Genomic DNA, 17,802 nt, shown 5'->3' with positions numbered 1-17,802 from the left:
TCACTTTAATGAAGTGAAAATATCCGCGCTAGATATTGCCACATGCACATGGATGCACAATATTTCAGTACTTATGTGAAAAAGGAGGACGGTATTAATTATCAGATGGTGCAGTGCAGACATATTTTCACTTTAATTAAATCTAAATTACCGCTTAATTGTGTGCATTAATTGTTGTTTAATAAGATATATTGTGCACAGGAGACAGCACTGGAGAAGGATCGAATACGTAGGTAGGACTCTGGCTATATATGGGTGCAGTCACTCTACAAATTAATAAAGTGCGAAATGGGGGATAAATTGGAAGCAGTGAGTATGCAAGAAGAGAAAGAGAAGAAAGAGATTGAGAGAGAGGACGCTGAGGAAGATGATCATGTCGAATTATCAGATCCTGAGGGGTCAAATAAGAGACAGCAACCGTGGACGAAACAAATCACCATAAGAGGACTGGTTGTGAGCATTCTGCTTGGGATCGTTTACAGTGTGATAGTAATGAAACTAAACCTCACAACGGGTTTGGTTCCGCAGCTAAATGTTTCTGCTGCGCTTCTTGCTTTCTTAATCATCCGCTCATGGACTAAAGTTCTTCAAAGAGCCGGCTACGTTACAAGACCATTCACTAAACAAGAAAATACAATGATACAAACTTGTGCCGTTGCTTGCTATAGCATTGCCGTTGGAGGTGTGCTGATTAATATTATATAACTTCAATATAATATAATATTAATTCTTCTTTTTTTTTTTTTTTTTCTTTTACAGATATACTTATGTAAAGCGTATATATTTTGGGGATGAATTATATATGAATGTATACATTTTGGGGATGAATTCAGGTGGATTTGGTTCTTATCTTCTGGGATTAAGCAAGAAGATATATGAGTTATCTGGAGAGGATACTGAAGGGAACTCAAGAAGGGCCATCAAAGAGCCTGGACTGGGTTGGATGACTGGCTACCTTTTTGTTGTTTGTTTTGTTGGCCTTTTTGTCTTAATCCCTCTCCGGAAGGTACATAATCTTTTGATCTAATCTACTACTTAGCAATTTTTTCTATTAAAATATGATATATTGAAGCTGCAACTCTGAATCCAATCGTGTAAGTTCTCTCGATGGGTTTATTTTTGCATAATGGTAATCCCATCATAAGGATAATGGTTCCACCTTAACTTAATTAGTGGACTCATTTGCTACTTTGTATACTTATAAGTGCTTATTTTGTGCAAAATTTTCAAGCCATGCATGGTAGACACTCGGACTTTTCTATAACTGTAGAGATTTAGACTTCAAGTAGACCCATGATTGTATTAAAAGAAGAATTAGGAAAAAAGAAAATGCCAATCGGTTTTCTTCCTTGAGCTGAATTATTTATGAGGTTCTTATGATTTCACAGATCGTGATAGTGGACCTGAAGTTGACTTATCCTAGTGGGCTGGCAACCGCGGTTCTCATTAATGGCTTTCATAGCCAGGGAGATCAGATGGCTAAGTACACATCTACAGTTGCAACCTTAATTGAATTCTAAAAGATTAAAGGAACATATTAATAAATCAAATTCAAATCTTAATTTCTATTAAAATAAATTTTTTTAAAAAAAAATTCTGTTGCAGGAAACAAGTAGGTGGATTCATGAAATACTTTTCAATCAGCTTCTTGTGGGGATTCTTTCAGTGGTTTTACAGCGGCAAAGAGAGCTGTGGATTCAAACAGTTCCCTACTTTTGGATTGCAAGCTTGGAAGCAAACGTAGGAATCTGTATTCATTTACGCAAAGATTGCAACCGGAAAAATCTAATGGTTCTTTGGCTTTTAATTTGCAGATTCTATTTTGATTTTAGCATGACTTACGTTGGAGCAGGGATGATTTGTTCCCATTTAGTGAACTTATCTTTGCTACTTGGAGCTGTTCTTTCTTATGGAATGATGTGGCCACTTATCGATCGGCTTAAAGGACATTGGTTCTCTGAAAGTTTGAAAGAAAGTGATATGAAGAGTTTGTATGGTTACAAGGTTTCTCTCTTAATTTCTACATAATGGTATTTTTACTTCTTCAAATATCTTTAAATTCTTAGCTTGTTTAAAATTTTCTTGGCAGGTTTTCCTGTCGGTTGCTCTTATCTTAGGCGACGGACTCTATAATTTCCTGAAGATATTGAGCGTCACGGTCATTAACATTTATGGAAGGATAAAGACCAAGAACCTCAATGCAGGTCAATTGCGCAGCCTTAAATCATTCTCTACGTATGTATGTATCGAAAAGTTCTCAGGCGAACGTCTGATTAGATATACAAAATGCAGATGTCCACTCGTGAGAAGAAGTCACTTATATTCCATACTTTGTTTTGCTTTTTGTATTTTAACCAGCGTAATAATAACGCATGCTTCTTGTCTTACCTGCAGCTGACGGTGACGAAAAGAAGAAGTCACTCGAAGATCTAAAACACAATGAAATCTTCCTTAGAGAAAATATTCCCATGTGGATTGGAGTTGCCGGTTACCTAGTCTTCTCCATCCTGTCCATTATTGTGATTCCGATCATGTTCCCTCAACTCAAATGGTACTATGTTGTGATAGCATACATCCTTGCTCCATCTCTGTCGTTTTGCAATGCTTATGGAGCTGGGTTAACAGACATTAACATGGCCTATAATTATGGGAAAGTAGCCTTGTTTGTTCTAGCTGCATTGTCCGGAAGAGAAAATGGATTGGTGGCTGGAATGGTTGGCTGTGGCCTCGTCAAATCTGTAGTTTCAGTTGCTTGCATTCTTATGCAAGATTTCAAAACGGCACATTGTACTTATACCTCTCCGCGAGCAATGTTCCTGAACCAAGTAATTGGCACGGCCGTTGGCTGCGTGGTGGCTCCTATCAGTTTCCTTCTATTCTACAAGGCATTTGATGTGGGAAACCCTCATGGAGAGTTTAAGGCTCCTTATGCATTAATCTACAGAAACATGGCGGTTATAGGCGTTCAAGGCTTCTCAGCTCTTCCCCAGCACTGCTTACAGCTTTGTTATGGTTTATTTGCTTCTGCAGTGGCGGTTAACCTTGTAAGAGATTTTTCACCGGAAAAGATTGGGAAATGGATGCCGCTGCCGATGGTGATGGCTCTGCCGTTTCTAGTTGGAGCATACTTTGCTATTGATATGTGTGTTGGGAGTTTGGTTGTCTATCTGTGGCACAAACGGAACCCCAAGAAGGCCGAGTTGATGATTCCTGCAGTTGCCTCTGGGTTAATTTGTGGGGAAGGGCTATGGACACTTCCTGCTTCAATTCTTGCCTTGGCCAAAATACAACCTCCTCTCTGCATGAAATTTTTGGATTCGTAGAAGTAGAGAGGAACCTCTTTTAAAATTATGCATCGCTTATGATTTACCATACGAAATAATGATTCCCACTTTTCTTTTATAGGAGTTTGAATTTTAGCTAGCAACAATGACTCCCCATTCTATCCGTATGTAATCTAGTTCATTTCCCCCCCTCCCCGACAAGCGCACACATTGCAAATTACTTCAATCAACTAAATTTATAATATAATTACCTCTTAGAATTATTTTTTTTTTGTTCCATTTTCAGAAACTCTCCTCCTACTTGCAACAATCTTTTTAAACTTCCCAACGCTCAGCAACAACTTCATTGGCTAGTGCGATGTCCAGTCATTTGTGCAATAAATTTATGTATGATAACATACCCGAAATTTGAATTTCGAAATTTTGGTTAAACCTAGAGTAATCTACATAATACATCTAATCATCGGCTTCAAGCTGAACAGTTGGGTTTTTATCACTGTAACCTGAACAAGGCACGGGGAACAAAATGAAATAACAAATCCATATAGCAACCCGATTCACGTTCCTTTGGCAGGGGCAGAATAAGCGTAAGTGCAAAATTGAATTCAATACTTTATAATATACACCAAGTTTTACTTGAACTGCGGAATCTCAATACACAAATCATCAGTTACCTCGAGAAAAGGTCTCCATGGTGCTAAAATTAGTAATAGAGATAAAATCAACCGGTTATGATACCCGCCAGAACATCAGCTTTGCCCCGTGCATAGATTGTGTAAACCAGACGGATTGCATCAAGCCATCCATCTAGGGCTTCCCATGAGTCAGCAACCTGGGGAGCCAACAAGCAGTAAATAAACTGGATTATGAATTGTGCACCCTACGAAACACTCCCACCATCACCAGTCTTTGAAAAAGTTTTTCCAATGATTTAATAAACAAGAGTTACCAAGAAAACTGGTCCGTGAATTGTCTCGATGCAGAGGCCAGCTCCAGGTGGCAACGTCAAATCAGCACATGCTGATACAGACACAATATCCGGAACTTCAATTCTGATAGCCCTTCTGTCAGGACTAAAATCTCCTATTCTGCCCGACAGGCTCCGGGTTACTTGTTTTTGCTCATTTTTGCTGGCCTGCAAAACAGTGGGAAGAAACATTTGAAAAGAGCAAAAAGAAGAAAAACAGAAAGAAATGATTTGTCAGTACAAAATGTGGTAGCACAAAATTGTCTTATTCAGTTAACCATTCCCTTAATCCCTTACCTGTCACATACTTTAAGATTCCAGTTGGAAAACTTTACCAAGTACAACAATCAGACAATTTTTGAAGAAAAACGAATTTTCATTCTATTGTCAAGCAGTTCTATATTCAAGGGACGAATGCCTCATCAACTCATGCGCAAAAGAGAGAACAAGCAAAATCTACCTGTTGAAGTCCTTCGTGATTCAAAACAAACTGTGATCTTTTCCAATCACTATGAGGTGCAACCGGGATCCCAGCAGGTGGTGCCGTCAAATATCCAGCTTTAAGATATGGTAAAGGTAACTGTGAACAATTTAAGGCTGTCAGATTTATAGGAAAAGAGAACGGATCTATAAAAAATATCAGAAAAAGTATACATGGAATCATGTCAAGGACGGCTAGCATTTGAGCTTGATGACTTTAAATTCCACATGAGTTAGGTGAATGTAAATTGAATTCAAATTAACCATAATAAGAGGTGCTCCCAGGGGCTTGACTAAGTCGTTGTCAAGCAGCTTTTCTATGGCTGGCCGCCGACGTTCAAATCTTGGGGGAGGTAGGACTAAAAAACTGATTGGGGCTTTGCCCGCCCCAACTTTTCTTTTTAAGGAAAAATAAATAATAATCATAATAAGGGGAAGATGTCCTATAAAGATTGGAAATTCCAAAAGTAAGTTATCAGCCAGAAAGGGCAAGTATGAAATTCCTTGGAGCTTATCAAGTGCTAAAGCTTAATTCAGAAAAGGCCAACAAAAGACATAAAACTGGAGTAAAATGTATCTGAGGAAAAATTAATTCAATAATAATGACCACAATAATAATGATAATAAGGGGAAAAGGACCTATAAAGATTGGAAAGTTCAAAGGTGAGTTACCAGCCAGATGAATTTCCCAGGAGCTTACCAAGGAAGTGCTAAAGCTTAATACAGAAAAGTCCAACAAAAGGCATAAAACTGGAGTAAAATGCATTTGAAGAAAAAGCAATTAAATAATAGCTACAGACTATAATAATAATAAGGGGAAAAGGTCCTATAAAGATCGGAAATTTCAAAGGTCAAAGGTGAGTTATCAGCCAAAAAGGGCAAGTATGAATTTCCTAGGAGCTTACAAAAGAAGTGCTAAAGCTTAATATAGAAAAGTACAGCAAAAGGCATAAAACTGGGGTAAAATGCATTTGAGAAAAAAGTAATTAAATAATAACTACTGACTATAATAATAATAAGGGGAAGAGGTCCTGTAAAGATTGGAAATTCCAAAGGTGAGTTATCTGCCAGAAAGGGCAAGTATGAAATTCCTTGGAGCTTACCAAGGAAGTGCTAAAGCTTAATACAGGAAAGTCCAACAAAAGACATAAAACTGGAGTAAAACACATTTTAGGAAAAACTAGTTCAATTATACTGACTGTAATAATAATAATAATACGGGGAAGAGGTCCTATGAAGATTGGAAATTTCAAAGGTGAGTTATCAGCCAGAAAGGGCAAGTATGAATTTCCCAGGAGCTTACCAAGGAAGTGCTAAAGCTTAATACAGAAAAGTCCAACAAAAGACATGAGTCAAATGCATTTGAGGAAAAAGTAATTAAATAATAACTGCCGACTATAACAACAACAACAACAACAATAGCAATTAAGGGGGAGATGTCCTACAAAGATTGGAAATTTCAAAGGTGAGTTATCAGCCAGAAAAGGCAAATATGAGTTTCCCAGGAGCTAGCAAGTGCTAAATCTTAATACAGAAAAGTCCAACAAAAGACATAAAACTCAAGTAAAATGAATTTGAGGAGAAAATAATTCAATAATAAATACTGACCATGGAACGCACAAGACGCAATGCACTGCTGTAAACCTGAAAACAAACAAATAAAGCTTATCTACTTGGCCCAAAATGGAAAAAGAGCAAGAAGATAGAAAGGGTTAACTCAGTTAATAATTTCATTGACAATTGTCGCACTATTGCCAAGTTAAGTCCAGCCATATCAAACTTCCTCACTCCATAATACATATTATGAAACAACCCATTAACACTAGAACACAAGTGAGGCCCAATCCATATTAGCAAAACCTATCTAGTCTGAAGAAGTATCAGAAAGAACTGGTTGAGAAACACAAAAAGGCTACTTACTGAGTAACTCGGTTTTAATGCATGAGCAGCTGCAATGTAGATTGCAGATTGGCTGTACAACTCATTAGGTGAAACTTCTCTAGGATTCACTGTTCCTCCAGTTCTTAGCGTGTCCTCTGCTAAACCATACTGCAAAATAGAACATTACAGAATCAGGATTTAGAACTCAATGACATGCACAACAGCACAAGATATGACAATGAATACAATGAACATAGCCAACTATAACAAGTCACTTGAGTATGAACAGATAAGTAAGAAACTGACCAAGACTGTTCCAAGGTTGTAAATTGCTCGATGAAAGTCGAACTGCAGCTGTATTGCTGCACGAAACTGCATTCGATGGTGAGGGAAAGGTATCATAAGAATAGAAGATAGAGGTACAACAAACTATCAGGAAATATCAGATGCAAATTACTTTGCGTCTTGTTCCTAAACAATCATCCAAGCACTCTGATGTCTCCAGATGACTTTTGTACCTTACTAATTGCAGTTCTCACAATTGTTTGCTTTTCTCGCGCAGGAACAATTGCACTGAGTTCCTGAAATTGCACATAAAAAAACAATAATAAAATCAAATCTTGTTTCCCAGGACAACAATATGTAGCCAAAAATTCATAAAAGTTATGAGACTGATGATAACAAAATGTAGTTAAGAAAAAGAAAACACTAAGATAAATGAAGTTTAATAGCAACATCTATGTAACCAGAATTACCTGTAAAGCGAGTCCCCAATTGTTAAGAGCCTGAAATAGATTTCACATGGAGTGAGATCAGACAAAACTAAATGACATTAACAGAAGAAAAGAAGGTAAAGTTGTACATAGTTATTGGAAGTGTGAATAAAGATGGAATCACTACACAACAATTTCTCCAACAATACCTGGGGACTGTTCCAGTTAAGTTGGACAGCTTTCTCATAGTTCTTTGTTGCCTGCAGAATGGATTCAGATAAGCAATTCACTAATTTTAAAGAGCAAGCAAAGAGATATCCAAACAAGGGAATATAATATATTTTCAAATGCATGTGTTTGAGTGGACACCAAGCAGCATTAACTCTTTAATCACAGAGGAACCTACTCTCAATAACAAGCGCAGATCAGAGAGATTGTGTTCTAATTTTACAACACTAATATACTCAAGATATATAATTATATCACCATCAATAGTCAGCTTGACAAAAGAAATGCTCAAATTCCAGTTCAGAGCCCATTTCTCAAAACATGATAATGAAGCAAAAGAAAATCCAAATGACCATAATAGTTAATACTGAAAGAATATAATGAAACCTGCTTCCACAATTCTTCAGCCTCCTTCGTACGACCACGCATTTTGGCTCGATCAGAGATCGCTATGGCCCAATTATAGAAAGCCTGTGAAGAAACAATAAGAGAGTTATCAGAAGAGCAAGAGCTAGATTATCAGGAATAGATTACAATCTGACCAATACAGATGCAAGCACATAGTTGGACACACCAATAAAAGCAATAAATTTCCAACGTGACCATCTAAGCACCATAGAGGTGCAGAAACCACGAGGAACATATCATAGAATTGATAATAGATATGAGCATGCCTTTCACAAGTGAGTAGTTTCTGATCCTATATTGAAGTTTTATTAGCAGGATATTCGTAACAGCTTAAAATAGCAAAAGTGAGACCTCAAAAGTTTTGAAGTAGCCTGTAGCCACAGACTAAATTTATAAATGTATTCATGAGTCAGGCATAATAACTCGTGGCAAAATCTTAAGCATTGCATGCCAATCATTCCCTTATGTGGCTTTTCCTTTGTAGACAGTTATTGTCCTTGATCTTGAAGTAGCTATGGCATTAAATATCTCTGATACAACAGAAAACCAACAAGATTATCTAGGAAATAAAATTGAGCAATACATACATCATGTAGTGTAGGACACAGGCGCGTAGCTTCATCATACTTTTTACAAGCCTCCTCAAGCAAAGCATCTTTAGAAGGTGAAGTAGAATCTGAACCAACATTGTCTGCACTTTCCTGCAAGCCAAATAACAATCGTGCATTATGCCTAAAGTGGCAGAGTATACAAGCTGAATCTGTGATAATGCTGAGAGATTATAATACACACTACAGAATACCGCTGGAAGGATAAATTTAAAAAAAAAAAAAAAGAAGAATCAAATCTAGTTTTTTGCGTGCCACATAAATCCCATTTCATCACATATACAGCAGTTAGTCGAATGAATGCCATTTGATCTCACATTACAAACATTCTTCAGCTCGGAAGAATTCAAATAGGAGGAAGAAAACTTGAATCAACCTATCCCATCAAAATTCAATTCTCTCACCATGTTTGCTCCAAACAGTGGGGAAGCCACATAGCTGCCCCCGCTTGTCCTAAAATTTTCCTCAGAAAACCATTTTTAAATTTCAACTAAAAGCTTTTATTTTCCCCCAGTAAAATTTTTGATTTGGCCCCATCGGCTTTGAATAATATACAGAAAAAGCAGGCTCAAAATTATATTTTCATCATCAAAATCACATGTTAAATCTTATATTATTCTAGAAAAATCAAAATTTTTAAGTAAATTAATTTGCACATGATGATTTTGAAGTGTAGCCAGACCACTGAATCCAAACACTTTAAAGTTATATCATGTTCATATGTATCCTGATGATGAGTTTGATAACAAAAAGGGCCATCTGGTTGACTTTTAAAGAGAGCGTGAATGAATAATAAATTTTTGTGTTGTATAAGAGAAGCAATTCAGAAAAAATCTGACCTGAAGAACCAGTGCCCAATTGTATAGTGCGTCATAATCTTCTGGGTTTCTCTCTATTGCATTAGCATACCTACAAAATTAGAGTAGACAATATAGTTTTGAACAATCAGGATCCTACAACAACAAAAAATTGAAGCCCGCCCCATATGTGTGTGTGTGTATGAAGCTGCAACTCCAGTTATTTCATTTTCTTTTTTCTTTTTTTAAATGGAGGGGAAGACAAAAGTTAAGATTTCTCCATTAGCAGCCAAGTTACTAACAGAAGTCGAGGGAGTGAGATGAAAGTACCTCTTGGCAGCAAATGTGAGAATCCGCTGGCGAGATCGACCCTCCTCATCAACACCAGTGACACTGTTAATCAATTCCATTGCAGCATTGTTCTGCTCCGCCAGCTGATGCGGCGTATTTCCTTGACTGAAACTATTCAAAACCACAGGGGAATGAATTCTTAAGATTTACTAATAATAACTACACTCATAACATGTAATAACGCTCAGCAATGTGCATTCTTTCAGTATCTACGACATCCAATGTACCGAGGTAGCAAATTCAAATTTTCATATAGACACTTTGGGACTCATATTCACTGCAGAATCTACAAATTCTAGTCCGCACAATCAAGAGCTATTACGTTAGCCAGACCACTGCTAGTTGGATTAGTGCAAAAAGAACTAACAAAAGTTTCAAGATAAAAGCTTTCAGAATTAAGTAATTTGTATAGCATGAAAAATCACGAATTGCACGATATTCCAAGGGATGTGAGCACAATAATCAAGCTTTCAGGAGAATCAAATCAGAAACACGGACCTGGCGTCAGTGACGCTATCTTCACCTTCGCTTTTTAATTCAGTGAGCAACTCTCTCATCGTGAATGTTCGGTTGCCTTCATCTTTACGCAGCGCTGGGTTTAGCGTTTGTTCGGTCGACGGAGGCTGCTTTTCTGTTTGTTCGGTCGAAGGATGCTGCTTTTCCGTTTGTTCGGTCGACGGAGGAGGCTGGATCAAGGTCTCTTTAGTCTCCTCTACCTTTGGATCTGCAGCTGGTTCGGGTTTTGGCTCGTCAGTTGATGCGACGCCGTTTTGAAACTGAGGTTCCTCCACAGCTGCAGACATTGGGAAAGATCGGAAGTTGAGTGCAGATGGAAATTGAAAGAATGGAAGAGAGCTGCTCGGAGAAAATACCAGCAATTCCGATGAAAATTTGGAGATGAAGGAATGGGACGTTCCGTTGTCGAAATTACTTTCACTCCCTCGCTGCACACGTGGAAATCGTATGCCATACACGTCATCAGCGGAGCGTAAAATTGTAAATCCTGCGCCTGCCTCATCAGTACAAATTAGACTGAGTTAAGAATCTCCTCTATTGATTTGATTTGTGGGTGAAACGGACATTTCTCTGATTCGTAAATAAAATTATATAAATAAATAAATGTCGATTTGATTGTTTCAAGTAGAAATTATTTACTGCCCCCAAAACCAAAAAAATAAAAAAATAAAAAAAAAATGTTCAGTGTTAATTTTTAAAAGAACTGATGGAGTGTTTTCCTCTTTTCCTTCCGTTTTTCCGGACAACATAACATCTGTTCAACAAAAATAAAGACTGACATCTTGCCGAATGACGTTAACATATAACGAGAAACAGTGTGCATGGAAACATTGCCGAATGAAACGCAACAATTAAGCGAACAACACGAACAACATAAAATCACTACTAATTTTGCAGAAATGCCACTGTCACTCGAATGAACCATGAGCGCGGGCAGTACATCATAAATCCATACATAATTTAATGGGTACAGGAATTGCCTATCAGATGCTTGTTTTCAAGCAGAGTGTAAAGTGACCGGAATATCCCTTAGTTTAGAAAGGGATCACCGGATGTTCAACAACACCAAATAATCGAAAAGAAGAATCATTGAAGAGCAATGACAAAGGCATTCCTTAAATCTTGTCATGCAAAGTGACAACCAAATCGTGGGCATCATCTAAAAGCTTCCAAACATCAAGATGTCCAGCCATGCTGTTGCATTCCCTCATGATCTCATCCATGCTACTATATTTCTCTATGATCAATTTCCTCCTTTGCAGTACACAGGCTGCAATTGCATAAAGCAATAGGTCATCGGTAGGAGGGGCTCTTAGCCTCATCCTTCCCCAGGCCGATTTAGCAATTCCAGCACGAATTGCTGCTTGGTCTGTCCATATCACCTCCCAGAGGCAAAGTGTCTGCTCAAAAGTTAGCTCCCTCCTAAAAAGAACCACCACCATTCTGTACACAAAGAAACAATCTTCTGCTTGAAGCTGTTCCAGGTGCCTGTAGAGATGATTATCCTTGCACTTGATTATCTTGGAAACAATACTCAACTGCCTTCTTATTCCCACTTCATCCAGCCTGAAATTATGCCGAGCTTTTTTCATGAAACCAGCAAAACACCAGAAGGCTTCATGGTCTTCCTCCATCACCGAGGCAATTGGAGAGAGTAGATCACTCATCCCTTGGCAATAACCAATCTCAGGATCATATAATGCGTAGGCCTCCAGTATAGCAACCAGGCGAGCAGCATGATAAATCCTGCTAGGCTCCAAATGATCATAATCCTTCAAGCCGACAATCTGAGCTGAACGCTGTGCTTTCATTTCTGACACTGCAGCCTGAGACGGTGAGTAAATCGTCCATTCCGAATTTGCTCTCACAGCATCAAGGCGAATGATTCTCTGCCATGTGGCAAAATCTTCATCTGTATAGAATTTGGAATTGCCGTCTGCCTTTGAGAGGGATGAACTTTCCTTGGGATTCTCATGTCGAGCTTCGGCTCCTTCAGCAGAAAGCAGAGGAATGTTTTCCAGGTCTTCAGAAGAGTCAGAATCGGTTGACTCAGTGTCACCAGCAGAGGCATCTTCACAGGTAAGTACACTCTTATCACGTTCATCTTCTCCTTCCAATAATCCAGAACACTCGGGGCTTTGGTCATAGACAGGGCGGTCTAGGTCCTCAGCTACTGGACTTCCTCCCTCAGACGATACAGACCTCCTAGAACTGGCCTCATCTTCCAAACCTGGAGAATCAAACACTTGACTCAAATCCCCACTGTCCTCGTTGCTGCTCTTCCCTGTGGTTTCCTTCAATTTAGAGCTCTTCTCATAGCGGTGAATTATTTTACGACATTCTTTCCTCAAGTTCTCATATTCTTTTCTGTATAATACACAATTAAAAAATGATAAATAACTCGGGTTAAGGAACAATGGGCAAATGAAAGTTTAAGGTAAGAAAGAAGAAAATAAAAATAGAAGGGCAGAGGCAAGAGAATCAAGAGATGGAAAGCAACAAACCTAAGTAGTAAAAGGAAAGTTAACTAAATCACAATACCTTTTCTCAGCTTTTACGGAATCCCTTTCTTCCTTGGAACTTTTCAAGTCATATCTGTTAAAAGAGAGCACAGTATTAGGATATAGAAGTACTTATACACCCAGGGAACTAGCAAACAGCTGCAATGCACAAAAAAAAGTGTCCTCAAATAAGCAAGTTTAATTATATACCACAAGTCCATTTTCCATCCAAAAACAAAATAAGACCACATGCAGCAGCCATAATTCTGGCAGGTGTATTTCATTTACATCCAACTGGAAAACAACAAGGACTTGACCTAAAAGGCAATACCACATTAAGAATCACTCCCTAGTAAAATCATGAAAAGGGATCAATAAATAGCATGAAATATTCATTTGCTTTGCTTTTCTCCTAATCATCCTCTCAAAATGCAGACAACCAGGCAGGCAACAGATATCTCAAAAAGAAGCAAGAGTATTACAATAACACAGAATACAGATCCTAAATATAAAAATAAATAAAATATTAAATACAGTTAAAAAAATAAAATAAGAAAAATCAAAACCTTTGCTTCTAACTAAAAACATAAATAATTATTAACAAAAATCCTATAAAAAAAAAAGTATAATGCAAGAGATTACAAATGGATAATGCTAAATTTCCTCCCCTTTTTCCTCAACTGATAATGACTTGTTCAATAAAAGAAGATACTTGCTCAGATGTCCTTACCAAGCGACCAAAATGGGGCTACGCATAAGTATTATAAAGCACCTATATGATGATAGAAGTGGACAAGCAGAGAAGACAGTAGCATCATAGGAAACATCAGTAAGGGGGAACAAGAATAGGAAAAGGATGGAATTGTTAACATATTAATAAGCTGGAATCAAGAGAGGAGAAGCACATCAAAAACATCCTAGATGACCATGGTAACCAAAGGTTATTACTTTAAAGAAAATAAGAGTTCCAAGAGAAGATAATGTTTCAATGATAATAATATACACGTTCATAGGGATGGCAACGGCACGAGGTGGAGGTGAGGACGCCTCCTCAATTCCCCACCACATCCCCCAATAACTTTAGTTGGATGGGGATGGAGAATCCAAACGTGCGAACTAGATTACCCATCCCCACCTCATTCCCCCATTTACATATTTTATAATAGATTTATATATATAATTTTGGTGAAATAAAAATTGAAATGACTCAAATAAAACCATCACCATACATTTTATAAAATTTAAATTATTGAAAATAGAATATTATCTCCAACATATTGGAAAAATACCCTGAATCACATAAAAATATAAAATATATGAATAAATAATAACCAAAAAATATTAATATTTATTTATACAGGCAGTATGAAACCAAACCCCACCCATTTAGGATTTGGGGATTATTTTCCCCCCATTCCTAGAAACTCATCATAATTTACCCCATTTGGGGTAGGGCAAGTGGAGCCCCAAACCCGCGGAGGATTTTGCTATTCTTACGCATTCATGAATAATCATTGAAAAAGATGCACAGACTTCAGTACAAATGAAGATTCTTACACTCCAAGAAGGAATGGCCAAACCTCTGCCCTGATACTTGGATCAACTCCCTGCAACGGAAAAATGAAGAATGAATACTCACAACACAAAACAAAGGTTAAGAAAGAAACACGACTCCATCTAAAATTGAGAAGAATGATAAAGTCGACATCTCTGTCTGAAGAAAGCCGTAATAACATACCCCGCTACGGACTTTCTTTAGAAACTTGACACCCCCTTCACTGAGCTTTCCATCTGGTGTAAAAAAGGTTTTCCATTGCTTGGGTAGAAGCGCATGTTTTCTTCTCCGACGGGACCAAGGAGATTTAAGACTACCTCTGGAAAGAAGAAACAAAAAATAAAAATAAATGTTTTCATCAAGGAAAAGCAAATAACAATCATTAATGGAGAAATAAATGCATATGAATAGATGGAAACCCCAACCAACAACAAACATAGCTATAAACTTGTGTAGATTTGGATAAGTACACAGACAAAAACAGAACTTCTAACTTTGCACACTTCTATACTCACCCCATCAAAACTAATAATACCCTTGAACACAAAGGAGAATAGTAAAGATGAACAACAGATTAGCTTCTAAACACCACCGTCGAGGGCTAACGTATGGGCACAAGAATGAATCAAATCACAACTTCCACATGAAGTGAAAGACTCCTAGTCATTTGGATATGTACAGACACCATCATATAATCGCTAAGGAAACAACAACCAAGTGCTACTCGGATAATGTGGCCTCTTAATTTAGAAACAGTATCAAGCAGGATCAGCAATCTAATAAATGAAGCAGATTCTGAACCTCTCAGAGACAAAAAGAGGGACAGCAAACTCCTATGAACAAAAACAAAAGAGTTCATGACCACTGATGTAAGTCGAGTAATTTCAGATCAGATCTAAGAACCGAATCTCAACACTCTAAAAGAAGAAAAAAAAATGACTGTTTTTTTTTTTCTTTAACAGAGAATCAAAAAAGGAAAGTAGGAATCAACAAATATTTCATGAAAGGAGAAGTAGACAGAAAGGGAAACTCACCGATCAGAGTAAACTGGTGAGGATGATGATGATGAGGAAGCAACAACTAATAAAACCGATCGCAAATGAATCCACGACGACGATGACGGAGAGGAGGAATTTGACGATGACGGGGAAGAAGAAGAAGACGTGTGACTCCTTCGTAAGGCTCTCATTAACGGTTTATGTTCCGTTAACATTGTTCCGTTAACATTTACTACCTATTCTAATATATAATCTCTGGATTCGTTTTTGAAATTTTTAATTTTTTTTTATATTTAATTCGATGATTTTTATTTGTTTGTTTATTCTGATTCTTTTTTTTCCCCCTCTTTTACCTATGAGAGTATAAGACGGTGGCGGCCAAGGCAAGGCCGGCCATGGCCGTCACGGCGATAGCTAATCCGACATTGGTAGTGAGCACAGCAGGATACCAGAAACCTACTCCTCCTCCTCCTCCGCCGCCGCCGCCGCTAGCTTCGGCGAACACAATCCATTTTCCGCCGCTTCCGGTGGTCAAAATGAGCATCAACAGTGAAATTACGGATGGGTCGTGATGGTTGATGCGTAATATGGCCAACACCATCACCAAACTGTGTCCGCCCTACCTTTACTTTTTTAGAGCCTCGCCTTTACTCTCTTTCCATGAAAGCATTATGCAAGCAACCAAAATTATTATTATTTTATTTTCATATCTCTATTTTGTTTTTTGCAAATCTCTCCTCTCTCTTTCTTTCGGTCTTGTATCCGTCCGATGTGAGTTTGATAGTAAGAAAAAAATAAAAAGTAGATCGGGAAGATTTAGACCGCGCTGACTTGGGCCTTTTGTTCAGCCCATTTTGGGTTTATTTTTAACAAACTTAAGTTTTTACCGGGCCCATCTGTCTATAATTTCGAGTTGTATAAGTACTAGGTAACAATATGGGGAGCTAGATGTGTCTGTCAGACTGTCACATTGTATTATATTATATTAGAATATATTGTATTAAGTTATAAAGTAATATAATGTTTGGTATATTATAGATCATATTATATATAATATTATTTTGTAATATATTTTATATTAATGTTAAAATTAAATTAGTATTATTTTAATTTATTAATATTTTAGCTTTATATTATATTTTTAAAATTAATTATTAAAAAAATATTTTTTATATATTAATTTTTATAGCATAAAATAATTTAATAATTTACTATTATTATATAATATAGTTATAATATATATATGGTAAATATAATAAAATAAAAATAATATTAAATCTTCAATTTAATTATAAATTGATTTGTATTTATTAATGTCTAATATAATTATTTAATTTAAATTTATTTTCAACTTAAATATTTAGTAGATAATAAATGATTAAATAATTAAAATACATTTTACATATTTAAAATAAAATAATGTATCATCATTTATTTATTAAATATTTAGTTTTATTAATATTTTATATTATTATTATTATTAAACTTTATTTTATTTTAATATGAATATAAATCAATATTTAATGAATTTAAAATTTATTATAAATTATTTAACAAAAACGTAGAATGACTAAATTTAAAATATAAACAATGTTTTAATGCAATACAGTCTAAACCCTACTCTCTGGTAGGTTTATTTTTATACTAATTTCATTATATTGACCACCTTTTTAATATAGTAAATGCAATTAAAAATTATCGCTAAAACATGAATTTATGTAAAAATAAATTATAATACGAACTACGAAATACATTATAATACGAACTACGAAATGACAACAAATATAATGTTAGTCGTGCAGTACCGTAGTTATTATCTTGTGTGTTAGTTTAATGAATGAATTTATGAAAACGGTGCAAGTTGAGATCGCGCATGTTAAACATATAAAGGCAATATTTAAAGTCCAATTGATATGTTTTCAACTTCACTGATATGACTAAACTTTTAAGGTATCTAACTCTCTATCTATTCATTGCTTCTTCTCTTAGAATATTTACTTATGCTTGTTTGGTCATTTGGTCCTTTCGATAGTGCCCAACGAAGCACATGCATTCACTCCAAAAGAGAAAACTGAAAGGGAAACAAAAGTCAAAAGACAAGTTGGTTTTAATTTTAATTAGCGGAATGAAAGTGGATTAGATCACATTTAGATCACATGGCGCACAAATAGTTCTTAAATTTTAAAGAAATAGTGGGCAGGGGGCCATGGGGGAGGCAAAACGCTCATTTATGCCGGACCACATGCATAATGCATTTTTGCTAGCTTTCCCCTGCACTGCAATCTAAAAGCAGTCACATGAACTATGCGAATACAATTTAATTGTTATCTTTATATTTCATATTAGCTGGAAGATATCTCTCTATAATTTATTATTATTTTTAAATTTAAAGGGGAAAAAAAGAAGAGAAAAACATTAATTTCAATAGAATCAACAAAGTGTTGGCTCCACTATGAAGTCCTCTTAAATGGCTTGATTGGGTTTGCTTCTCAGTTCGAGTCGCAGGAAAGTCGCC

General features: G+C 36.5%; 3 protein-coding genes across 6 annotated transcripts; 1 reads left to right on the top strand and 2 right to left on the bottom strand.

The window, feature by feature from the left end:
- LOC18046904 (metal-nicotianamine transporter YSL1) lies at positions 1 to 3,552 on the top strand. Of its 2 annotated transcripts, XM_024188154.1 has the most exons (8): positions 1 to 108; positions 202 to 682; positions 834 to 1,006; positions 1,389 to 1,483; positions 1,606 to 1,740; positions 1,815 to 2,004; positions 2,090 to 2,204; positions 2,395 to 3,552. In XM_024188154.1, exons 2-8 carry the CDS (start codon positions 289 to 291, stop codon positions 3,321 to 3,323), a joined length of 2,031 nt encoding a protein of 676 aa, XP_024043922.1. In that variant the 5' UTR covers positions 1 to 108; positions 202 to 288; the 3' UTR covers positions 3,324 to 3,552. The 2 variants fall into 2 exon arrangements, with proteins under 2 accessions (XP_024043922.1, XP_006439232.2); XM_006439169.2 differs by having other exon boundaries at positions 1 to 682.
- Positions 3,553 to 3,808: 256 nt separating this feature from the next.
- Positions 3,809 to 10,711, bottom strand: LOC18046903 (protein HLB1). Of its 2 annotated transcripts, none has more exons than XM_006439168.2 (14): positions 10,216 to 10,711; positions 9,697 to 9,828; positions 9,409 to 9,478; positions 8,549 to 8,662; positions 7,941 to 8,024; positions 7,535 to 7,585; positions 7,368 to 7,397; positions 7,131 to 7,193; positions 6,919 to 6,984; positions 6,652 to 6,780; positions 6,340 to 6,375; positions 4,712 to 4,831; positions 4,234 to 4,419; positions 3,809 to 4,116 (listed from the first exon to the last, which is right to left on the bottom strand). In XM_006439168.2, exons 1-14 carry the CDS (start codon positions 10,518 to 10,520, stop codon positions 4,006 to 4,008), a joined length of 1,497 nt encoding a protein of 498 aa, XP_006439231.1. In that variant the 5' UTR covers positions 10,521 to 10,711; the 3' UTR covers positions 3,809 to 4,005. The 2 variants fall into 2 exon arrangements, with proteins under 2 accessions (XP_006439231.1, XP_024043923.1); XM_024188155.1 differs by having other exon boundaries at positions 9,697 to 9,822.
- Positions 10,712 to 11,001: 290 nt separating this feature from the next.
- Positions 11,002 to 16,018, bottom strand: LOC18046902 (GTPase-activating protein gyp7). Of its 2 annotated transcripts, none has more exons than XM_006439166.2 (5): positions 15,324 to 16,018; positions 14,473 to 14,608; positions 14,292 to 14,341; positions 12,775 to 12,828; positions 11,002 to 12,600 (listed from the first exon to the last, which is right to left on the bottom strand). In XM_006439166.2, exons 1-5 carry the CDS (start codon positions 15,500 to 15,502, stop codon positions 11,349 to 11,351), a joined length of 1,671 nt encoding a protein of 556 aa, XP_006439229.1. In that variant the 5' UTR covers positions 15,503 to 16,018; the 3' UTR covers positions 11,002 to 11,348. The 2 variants fall into 2 exon arrangements, with proteins under 2 accessions (XP_006439229.1, XP_006439230.1); XM_006439167.2 differs by having other exon boundaries at positions 15,641 to 16,018.
- Positions 16,019 to 17,802: the final 1,784 nt, after the last annotated feature.

The sequence above is a fragment of the Citrus clementina genome, unplaced genomic scaffold (assembly GCF_000493195.1).
Source record: "Citrus clementina cultivar Clemenules unplaced genomic scaffold, Citrus_clementina_v1.0 scaffold_3, whole genome shotgun sequence".
Lineage (NCBI taxonomy): Eukaryota > Viridiplantae > Streptophyta > Magnoliopsida > Sapindales > Rutaceae > Citrus > Citrus x clementina.
This window is presented reverse-complemented; position numbering and strand designations above follow the sequence as displayed.

Bases quoted from the DNA above. Each gene is read 5' to 3' on its own strand.
- LOC18046904 (XM_024188154.1), top strand. From the start codon at position 289: ATGGGGGATAAATTGGAAGCAGTGAGTATGCAAGAAGAGAAAGAGAAG. The intron at 1,007-1,388 runs GTACATAATCTT...ATGATTTCACAG, and splicing joins TCTTAATCCCTCTCCGGAAG to ATCGTGATAGTGGACCTGAA. The intron at 1,484-1,605 runs GTACACATCTAC...ATTCTGTTGCAG, and splicing joins CAGGGAGATCAGATGGCTAA to GAAACAAGTAGGTGGATTCA.
- LOC18046903 (XM_006439168.2), bottom strand. From the start codon at position 10,520: ATGTCTGCAGCTGTGGAGGAACCTCAGTTTCAAAACGGCGTCGCATCA. The intron at 8,025-8,548 runs GTATGTATTGCT...GTTTCTTCACAG, and splicing joins TGTGTCCTACACTACATGAT to GCTTTCTATAATTGGGCCAT. The intron at 7,194-7,367 runs GTAATTCTGGTT...GTGCAATTTCAG, and splicing joins ATTGGGGACTCGCTTTACAG to GAACTCAGTGCAATTGTTCC.
- LOC18046902 (XM_006439167.2), bottom strand. From the start codon at position 15,888: ATGGTGTTGGCCATATTACGCATCAACCATCACGACCCATCCGTAATT. The intron at 12,829-14,291 runs GTAAGAATCTTC...CTCTTTTAACAG, and splicing joins TGGCCATTCCTTCTTGGAGT to ATATGACTTGAAAAGTTCCA. The intron at 12,601-12,774 runs GTATTGTGATTT...TGTATTATACAG, and splicing joins TCCGTAAAAGCTGAGAAAAG to AAAAGAATATGAGAACTTGA.